Source organism: Monodon monoceros, unplaced genomic scaffold (assembly GCF_005190385.1).
Source record: "Monodon monoceros isolate NGI ecotype Baffin Bay Population unplaced genomic scaffold, NGI_Narwhal_1 Super_Scaffold_21, whole genome shotgun sequence".
NCBI lineage: Eukaryota > Metazoa > Chordata > Mammalia > Artiodactyla > Monodontidae > Monodon > Monodon monoceros.
Window position 1 is genome coordinate 8,569,296 of NW_021703778.1, and position 10,443 is coordinate 8,579,738.

The following is a 10,443-nucleotide window of genomic DNA, read 5'->3' on the forward strand; positions in this document are numbered from 1 at the left end:
ATAGTAAGATAAAGCAAATAAGTTAATGTAGTTAGGAACAAAGATTTTAAGAATAAGAGAGAAGTAGTAAGATCAAAGAAGCTAAGTGAAATCTGTAATCTTTAATTTGGAATTATCAGTGTGAACTCAGGATTTTTTTTTTTCTATAAAAATGTTCATTTCCGTGCCTACTGAAAAGGCCTAGAAGTAGTGATAACCTGCAGGCCTGAAGTCCTAGTGCCCAGATTCTGTTCGGAAAGTTAATGTTCTCCACGAAAAAGTGCCAGGACTCCCTGGGGAAATGGCAGATTCCAGTTTGGGGACAGGAAGTACAGAAGCTAAGCCTGGCCTTCCTGTGCCTGAAAGTGGTGGTACTGTCAGTGACTAGTGGGGTCGTGTCACTTCCCGACAGCTTGAAGGGGCTCCCACCCGTCACAGTGGAGAGGGGGGTGCAGTTTGAGTATCAAAGACAAGAGTGACCATATCAAGTATCTAAACAAATGATAATTAAAACTTTTCTGGTCACCTTTGGAAGTTGCTAGGGCACCAACTTGTTCTGAAATAAAAGGAATCAACCCCTTATTTTACCTGTTTTATATGGAGTGTATTTCAGGGAAACCATATTTTCTAAAGAATTCTTTATAGAGGTCACATCTAATAGACACAGGAAAAATTACAAAGTTGCCATTTTTGCTGATCCCTTGATTTAATGAACCTCAACAGCAAACATCAGTGGCTGTTAAAACCTTTTGGTGAAAGGTTCTCGTTGAGATATTCCCCACCCCCATGAAGTATTCTTGCCAGCAAAAAATGAACCTGAGTCTCTTGGAGCCTTGGTCCTGAACACCAGTACAGGAAGTCAGGAAGATGGTAGAACATGTCAGCATCGGGGGAGATCACCACATCTATAATGCAGGAGATGCTACAGAAAAAAATGGCTCAGTTTCCACAAGTAAATGACGTGGGGGGAAAAGGAGGGGAAACTGTTAAAAATTAAGAAGTTTAAGAGAGAACAATCAAATGTAGTATCAATTTTGTTGGTGTGATAATGATACTGTGGCTGTTAAAAGTTTTTTTATCTTTTAGAGGCACACACGGAAATATTGTATTTATAGGCGAAGTGATATGATTGGGGTTGGCTTTAAAGTTGCCCACGCCCCGGACCCTCCACATCCCCCAACAAGTGGGCAGGAGTAGATGAGGCCCCAGAAGAAAGGTGGTGATGGTTGAAGCTGGGCATTGTTGGGTACGTGGGAGTTCGTTGTGGGCTGCTACTCTCTACTTTGTGTTTCGTTGAAATTTCTGTAGTAAAAATTAGCAACAGTAATTCCCCATACGGGGAAGAAGTGGTAATCAGTACCTCAAAAATTGAATCCCTCTTATTGACTGTAGGATTCAGTGGGTCCTCTTATCTACTATGGTCCTCAAAGCTTGGGAAGAGCTGAAGTGCAGGTCTTGGCTTTGTTAAATGTCATCGGCTGCCCCACTGCACCAGGTGCGGGTGTGTTAATAGGATGGGCTGTCCTAGTTGCTTATCTAGCAGCATGGACTAGAAGGGTCGATTCTCCTCTCTGCATGTGTCGTTGAGATTGCACCCAAGTAAAAGAGATCTTGGTCTAAAGAGAGGAAATGGACCCCAAAAAGGCATTCACCCCAGAGTACTTCTGTAAACACAGGGCATATTTCATTCCAAAATTAGCCTTTCCGTTGCTTTCCCCCCTAAAATGAAATACAGGAGTAATGCAATCCCAACTAAAATTCTAGCAAGTTATTTTGTGAGTATCGGCAAACTCATTCTGAAGATTATATGGAGAAGCAGCGGACCCAGAACAGCCAACACCGTGTTGAAGAAGAGCAGGTTGGAGGACTGACACTTCCCAACTTCAAGACTTCATATAAAGCTGCAGACATCAAGACAGTATGGCGTTAGTGAAAAAAGAGACAGATAGATCAATGGGACAGGATAGAGAGCCCAGAAGTAGGCCCGCTTAAGTATAGTTGAACTGCTCTATGACAAAGGAGCAAAGGTAATTTAATGGAGAAAGGATAATCTTTTCAACAGATGGTGCTGGAAAAACTGCACATCCACAGGCAAAAAACGAATCTAGACACAGGTCTTAAACCCTTCATAAAAATTAACTCAAAATGGATTGTAGACCTAAATGTAAAATGCAAGACTGTTAAACTCCTAGAAGATAACTTAGAAGAAAATTTAGGTGACCTTGAATTTGGTGATGACTACTGAGATAACACCAGAAGCAGTATCCATAAAAGAAAAAATTGACAAGTTGGACTTCATTAATATAAAAAAACTTCTCGGTGAAAGAGAGAGAGGATGAAAAGACAAGCCACAGACTAGGAGAAAATCTAAATCTTCGCAAAACACGTCTGATGAAGGACTGATAATCCAGAATATACAACGAACTCTCAAGACCCAACAATAAGAAAATCCAATCAAAAAACGGGCCAAAGACCTGAACAGACACCTCACCAGAGAAGGTACACAGATGGCAAATAATCATAGGAAAAGATGCTCCACATCATACGTCACTAGGGAATTACAAATTAAAACAAGGTACTACCCCACGTCTACTAGAATGGCTAAAATCCAGAACACCAAATGCTGGTGAGTATGTGGAACAATAACAGCTCATTGATTGCTGGCGGGGATGCAGAATGGTTCAGCCACTTTGGAAGAGAGGTTGGCAGTTTCTTACAAAACTAAATCTACTAATAAGATCCAGCAGTTGTGCTCCTTGGTGTTTACCCAAATGAATTGAACACTTCTGTCCACCCAAAAACCTGCACATGGATGTCTGTTGCAGTTTTATTTATAATTGCCAAAACTTGGAAGCAACCAACAAGTCCTTCAGTAGGTGGTGAACAGATAAATAAACTGGTCCATCCAGACGGTGGTGGTGTTCAGTGCTAAAAAGAAGTGAGCTATCAAGCCATGAGAAGATACGGAGAAACCTGAAGTACATGTTACTAAAGTGAAAGAAATCAATCCGAAAAGACCAAATATAGTGATTCCAACTCTCTGACGTTCTGGAAAAGGCAAAACTATGGAGACAGTAAAAAGATCCGTGGTTTCCAGGGGTTGGAGGAATGGGTGAAAAGGTGGAACACGGAATTTCTAGGGAAGTGAAAGTACTCTGTATGATACTCTAATGATGGATACACGTGATCATACATTTGCCGACACCCATAGACTCTACAACATCAAGTGAACCCCAGTGTAAACTGAACTGGAGTTAGTAATGACGTATCAATACCGATTCATCACAGCACCACACTGATGCTGGGTGTCAATGCAGGAGAAATGGGGTTGGGGGGCACCGTACGGCAACTTCCTGCACTTCTGCTCAATTTTCTCTAACCCTAAGACTACTCCAAAAGATAAAGTGTTTTATTGCTTTTAATTAAAAAATAAAAGAGATTAACCTTTTAGACATCAGGAAAGAACCTTGAATTTAGGTCAGACAGTCTTAAAAGATCTTGTTCTTTGATTTTAGGAGAGTTTAGACAGGTTTACCTTTCGTTGAGATAGCGTTTCCTCTCTACAGATATTTTAGTTTACTGGCATTTAATGTTGGTTGAAGCTGCTGTTCTGAGCGGTTCAAACTGAACTAGGAAACCAACTTTCAGAATTCCACTCCAGGTTTTGTTGATTTCACTTCCATCGTATGGTGTTGCCAACCAATTAGGAGTTTTGAGATCAAAGCATATGTAAGATTTTGAGTTGAGGAAGGGTGTTTTCTCTGGGTCTCCATTCACGACACCAGATGATAAAGGCTCCTCTGTCCTCTGGCAGCGGCGGGACTCATGCACACGTTCAATGCCCACGCGGCCACCGACATCACGGGCTTCGGGATCCTGGGCCACGCACAGAACCTGGCCAAGCAGCAGAGGAATGAGGTGTCCTTTGTGATTCACAACCTCCCAGTCCTGGCCAAGATGGCAGCCGTGAGCAAGGCCTGCGGGAACATGTTTGGCCTCATGCACGGGACCTGCCCAGAGACATCAGGTACCAGGGCCACAGGCCGGGTTGAGGGTTAAGCAGGGAGGCCAGTGGGATGTCCCCGAGGAGGAGGAAGCCAGGTCCAGGAGCTGGACACCCCCAACCCCACATGAGGTTTTGGCTGCAAGGGTTCTCAGCCCCCTGCAGCGTCTCCTGCCGTCCTGCCTGTGATGAGCAGTGTCATTTTCAGTCCAGTGTTTGTGTGTTTGGTGATGGGATGGGAGGGAGGGAGGGCGGTTATGGGGAAAATAGGTCATCATTCAGTTTCCATTGACAACTCAGCATATTAAATAACCCATGTATCCATAGGTTACATTGAAGAGGCTGTATTTTTTCCTTGCAAAAATAAGTCTAAAATTGCTGTTGTGAGATGAAATAGTATACTATGTCTCCAAAGTACCTTTTTTTTTTTTTTTTCTTTTTTTGGTGGTACGCGGGCCTCTCACTGTTGTGGCCTCTCCCGTTGCGGAGCACAGGCTCCAGACGCGCAGGCTTAGCGGCCATGGCTCACGGGCCCAGCCGCTCCGCGGCATGTGGGATCTTCCCGAACCGGGGCATGAACCCGTGTCCCCTGCGTCGGCAGGCGGACTCTCAACCACTGCGCCACCAGGGAAGCCCCAAAGTCCCGTTTTTTTCTTCTTATTACCTGGATCTCTGTTTCATCTTTTCAGTCCCCCCCCCCGCACCCCAACCCTCGTTTCTCCCCCTAGTTTCTTTTACTTCTTATTTTATTTGTTCTATAACTCAGTAGTTTCCCTACCCTGGTAAAACAGTTGAATCACCTGGGCATTAAGAAAAATACCCATGCCTAGACTGGACCACTAGGAAACCTAATTAAGTCAGTCTGGGGTGGGCCTGGTCGTGAGAAATTATGACCCCCAGAGGCCAAGACCACAAAGCCCCACCCACGCACCAGCCCTTTAGGGGGGCCTGGGGTCTCTGGTGGGCCTCTCATGGCAGTAGAGAGGATCCTTCCACTTCCTGGCCTCGAAATAGATACGAAATCCATTTCCTAGAAATAAGCTCCAGGAGGGCAACTGAACTGCTAGTAGAACAGCTCCTGCCGCCTGGAGGGCATGGAATCAGTTGGAATAAACCAACGAATATTCCCAACTAATGCAACCTGTCTCTATTCGAATATGAGAAGTTTCTCCTTTTTTTGTAAAAGTGTAGTATATACTTTTTCCTGATTTGTGTTTCTTCTACTTACAAGTGTATGAAATATTCTGGCCTGGCTACTCAAGTACCAATGAAGATTTCTTTTCATATATCTTATATTTTTTCCATTTTGAAGATAATGACAGAACCAGTGACAGAACCCAGATACTTTGGGGCATGCACACTTTCTTCCTGACCTTAATTTTTAAACTTAAAAAGTATATATATACCAAAAGCCTTTTTTTTTTTTTGTAAAATGAGGACTCCATGTAGAGAATCAAATAGAAAAGGAGAAGTTCTCTTTCGTTTTTAAATAATCCTTTCAGCGCAGCCTGGAAAAGATAGCCTCCACGTATATTACTGAGCCTCAAACACCTCACTGCTACCTCCACAGCGTCAGACGATTCTCAGGTGGGGCGTTTTCATGATTTAAATTCTGTCACGTGTGTTTTGAAATACAGTAGGAGCTGACCAAGGAGCTGCTTAATGACTCCGCAGTGTGGAAGAGGCGAAGGCAGTGCAGCCGGCTTCTTCGTAGAACGTAGCTCAGTGCGGACATTCTCTAGAGAGATGGTGGCAGGGAGACTGCAGACACAGCATCACAGTTAACGGTCATCCTTTTTTCTTTTTTTTCCCTTTGCCAGGAGGCCTTCTCATCTGTTTACCGCGTGAGCAAGCAGCTCGGTTCTGCGCAGAGATAAAGTCCCCCAAATACGGTGAAGGCCACCAAGCATGGATTATTGGGATCGTGGAGAAGGGTAACCGCACGGCCAGGATCATCGACAAACCCCGGATCATCGAGGTCGCGCCACAGGTGGCCACCCAGAATGTGAACCCCACACCTGGTGCCACCTCTTAATCTAGGCCGAGGCAGCTGTGTGGTTTTGTTTTTAAATAGCTCTATTTCCTTTATCATCATTTCAATTAAAGACTATAAACAACAATGAAAAAAATCTCATTGTGTCTACACATCTGGTGACCTTAGGTCGATTTGTGAGTGGATGCAATTAATCAAATAAAATCCATTGCCTTTTTTTCCCGTTACATTAACTGAAGATGCACCTAATCTTGAGGCAGCTTCTGAGTTGAGAATTATATTGTTATCCAATACTGTTGATTCATTTTGAATCTTTAGACACTTATCTCTTGCCGAGTAGGCTCTTTTTAAAGGTGCTTTCACGTAGCACAGACATTACCCATTGTAGTGTCAAATAGCAGTTTGTGTCTTTTCATTTTGTGTATATTTATCATTATCAGTGTGACCCTTTTTGAAGTGTCTGGAATGGTATTCTGGAAAGACAGAATTGGTGAGTGAGTGACAAAATGGTATCCCAGTAGCGAGAGGGTTGCATGAGTCCTTTGAGTCTTCTAATTCCATAGCATCTCTTTGACCCAAGAGTGCATTCAGTTAAACCAGGCAAGTGCTTAACTCTGCATGGGAAGCACTTTGAAGACAAAAAAGAAATGTTCCTTCTTTTTTTTTGTAGCCTTCCTAATACTTACAGTAATATTAACTGTTTTCTTTATCAATAGCAAAAAAGGACACTTTCTGCAATGTAATTAGATGTTCAATAGCGCAGCAAGGAATTGCCCTCCGAAAGGGGGTTCATGTATAATACTCATTTACAAGTCAACATATAATTAGCTACACAAATAATTTTTAAATATGATCAAAAATAAAGACCGTTCTGTGGATAGCAGCGTTTAATCCCTTTTATATTTTGTACGGTGATTTCAGGCCTTTGATTTCTTAAAATCGGCAGCTGTTTAGCCTGATCCTTAGCGTTATTTTGTCCTTCGCGCCAGTACTTTTCCGTGCACGCTTCCTGTGATCTGTGTGGAAACGCGTATCGCCAGCTGTGCGGCTCGGACGTCCAACTTGTTATTCAAATAAATATTTAACTTTTGTCATTGCTCTTGTATAACCAGATGCCCCTTTTAGTATTATTTTAGAAGCATCGGGAGGACTTTGGCTAAAATACCGTTTATTGGGGGAAAACTAGATTTTAGTTTTATAAAACTTTTAAGTCTTTCACGGGACCTATATTTTCTTGAGGTAAATTTTGTAGTTCTAGAACAAATAGGCAATCTAAAAAGGTGTTTATCGGTGTTAACTTAAAAACAGAGGCTTCCGTATACTTTCCCCTACGGAATGAGTAGGAGGGGGCTCCTGTCCTCAAGCACAAGTGCACTGATGCCTCACGCGTCTGCGCTGGAAGCTTCTGAGCACTTCCTGCCTGCAGGCGCCGAAGCCCAGAGAACAGCCAGACATCTTGCCAAAGGAAACCACCACCTGGGAGGCGAAGCCCTGGAAGAGGCTCCACCCTGGACGCGTCCTTCTTCAGGGGCCAAAGCGCAGCCTCTTCGCACGTGTTACTGGAACTCAAGCCATAAGTTCGGTGCGCGGGACCGAGGGGCTGCCGCAGAACTGAAATTAATTGGACGTTTTATAGGAATTGAAACCCATGTTGGTCCTCAAAAGCTACAAGCAGGTGGTCTGCAAAATAAAATGTGTTGGAAACCTGAGTAAGAGAAACATACTGTTGAGCTTTTTTTCTTTCTTTCTTTCTTTAAATACAGGCGTGACGGCTAAATCTGAACTACTTTCAATGTTGATCATGTCTTGAATGCTGATGGTTTCCTTGGTGGCAGGTCTGCTGAGAGGAAGTGAGCCAGTTGAGTGATGCACTTGAGGAAATCATCTTCGTGAAGATTCATGTTTATAAAGAAAATGCTGGGTACTTAGAAGTCCGTGTAATCGAGTTGGAAGAACGGGGCTTTAAAGGGGTGTTTCTTAGCGAGTCCACGTCACACCTGCATCAGAATCACCTGGGGATGCTTGTCCCAGTCAAACTGTTGGGCCCACCGCAGGCTAACAGCATCAGAATCCGGGAGGGGGGGGGGCGGACTAGGGAAGCCTGCTTAAGTGAGCGCCCTGCGTGGCTAGGCACACTCGTTGCAGAGGCACCGAGGGAGGGAGAGACCTTGCTTTTACCACAAGGTTTTCCGGGAATTTTCAAGTCTTGACCATTCTGTTTATTGACATCTGGGTCCAACAAAACAAAGAAACCGCCCCCCCCCCAAGTTATCTTGCACGTTTTTTGAAGAATCAAGTGATTGTCACTGAGTATTTGAGTTCTTGGCAAAATCTATGGAGACTATTTTAAAATTCGGTGAACAGTTAATAAATAGGCAATTATTTGACTTTCTGGTAGCACTTTAAAACTTCACACTGAGGCATGTTCATCTCGGTATAGAGATTTATTGCCTTTCAACCCTATGACGTTTTGGCATCCAAAGATACAGTTTGTTAGAATGCACGGCATTGGTGAGGACAGCCTACAGAGCCTGGACCCTGGGGAGCTCAGTAATTCTTTCAGGAGACGAGTCATTTGCCAGTGAGTATCAAAGCTGGGTCTGTTAATTGCACAGGCTGTGTTGAAGGATATTGTGATTCAGTCCAGGAAAAGAAACAAAGACTGTGTTAAGCAATATGTACTTTGGGGCTCAGTATTTTTAAATAACTTAGTATATTGTAGTTTCCAAATTCTACATGCCTTATGATGTAGTTTCCAAAGTCTGCATGCCTTCCAAATTCTGCATGCCTTCGTATATTGTAGTTTCCAAATTCTGCATGCCTTATAAATGCGAGTGTTTCAAAATCATTCTGATTGTAGATGTATAAGCCAGCAGTTTCCGGCCTGAATTTAGCATTGCCCTTGAAAGAGTTAATCTGAATTCTAAATTTTACAGTGTTATTCTGTAAAGAAAGAACAGAATAGCTATACTAGACTATTCTTAAATTTTAGAAGGAATAAAGCAAGCATAGATATTGATGCTTCAGATACTTAACTGTCGCGTGCGCACGTGTGTGTGTGTGTAAGTGTGTATATATCTCCCTGAGCTGCTCATTTCCACACCAACTCACCCTTTTCCTCTATTAGGGAATGGCTGTGTAGACAGTATAATTTACTTTGAACGGTAATTTGTACCTTTTCTCATTAAAGATCCACAGTGAACCACGGAATTATTAATCGTGCCAGGGTCCACCAGGAAAACCCACAAAGCCCTAGTCTTAAAAGTGGAGCATCAGAATGTCATTTTGCCTCTGGTTTAGTCTCCGTGTCTTGAAAGACTCGGAGTTGGTGGATTGTCTGGCCTTCATCCAGTGAAACCATCAGTAAGATGGGGAGTTCACAGGTGTCTAGACACGTTCAAGAATTGCTGGGGGGACTTCCCTGGCGGTCCAGTGGCTAAGACTCCACGCTTCCACTGCAGGGGACACGGGCTTGATCCCTGGTCAGGGAACTAAGATCCCTCAAGCCATGCAGCACGGCCAAAAAAAAAAGGTAAAAAAATTAAAAATAATAAGTTATAAAAGTAAGTGGCCATGGCCACCTTATGCCAGGGAAATCGGTCTAGTAAGTCTACCTACATTAAGAAGTTTTGGGGTGGTGCTTCAAGTCCAGGGAACATTTATTTCTTTTCCCCAGCTTTTTATTTTGAAAAAAATTAAACATGGAAAAGTTGAAGAAATAGAATGGACACTCCTAGAAATGTGAAGTTGTTGACATTTTACCACACTCGCTTTCTCTCCATGTATAACACAAGCAGGCACACATTCATACATATATACATACACAGTCTGGCTTGGTGGTGACCAAGCCACTCACATAGGTAGACTGCAGACACGGTGACACTAAGTGGCAGGTGAAGGACGTCACACTGTCCTAGCAGGTACACACTGTCCTCGGCTGGGCAGACTGCCTTGCCTCTGGCCATAGTGTTTTCATGGCAGTTTTTATATTTTAAGGAAAGAATGAAAGAGAATTTCCAGAGTCTGAAATAATGGAGGTGAACAAAACTAAGAGAAATGCCAAACGGGTAATGGAGATTTTTTTAAATTGGCATATATTAGATATATTGTTGTGCAACATGTTTCTTTTCACTTAATATACCCTGGACCTAATTTCTTATCATGTTTAATGCCAGAACTATCCTCGATCACTTCAACCCTCATGTAGTATCCACTTGTATGGCTGTAGGATACTCAGGCATTGAAACAGAAATATTGAAGATGTTTCTAAATGTCTCCAGTTCACTCACCTTCAGTTTTGTTGAACACTAATCCTTGAAATGCTGAAAACCTAAATGTTCACTCCTGTTCGAGGCGACAAGTGTTGGCTCAAACACAGTACTTAAGTTCCGTTCCAGGAGCACATTCGTAAGTCCAATTTGTTCATAAGTCCGACAAAGTTAGCCTCGGTACCCAACTAACACAATCA

General features: G+C 43.1%; 1 protein-coding gene across 5 annotated transcripts in view; it reads left to right on the plus strand.

Annotated features, from left to right (window-relative positions):
• SEPHS1 (selenophosphate synthetase 1) overlaps positions 1–7,688 on the plus strand; it is a 30,556-nt gene extending 22,868 nt beyond the window's left edge. For 3 of the 5 annotated variants that reach the window (XM_029238200.1, XM_029238201.1, XM_029238202.1), the window contains exons 8-9: positions 3,794–4,006; positions 5,803–7,065. In XM_029238200.1, coding sequence (XP_029094033.1) covers positions 3,794–4,006; positions 5,803–6,017 — 428 coding nt within the window. In that variant the 3' untranslated portion in view covers positions 6,018–7,065. Of the gene's footprint in view, positions 1–3,793; positions 4,007–5,802 lie in introns of all 5 variants that reach the window. The other 2 variants (XM_029238203.1, XM_029238204.1) reach the window with 2 other exon arrangements.
• The last annotated feature ends 2,755 nt before the right edge of the window (positions 7,689–10,443 follow it).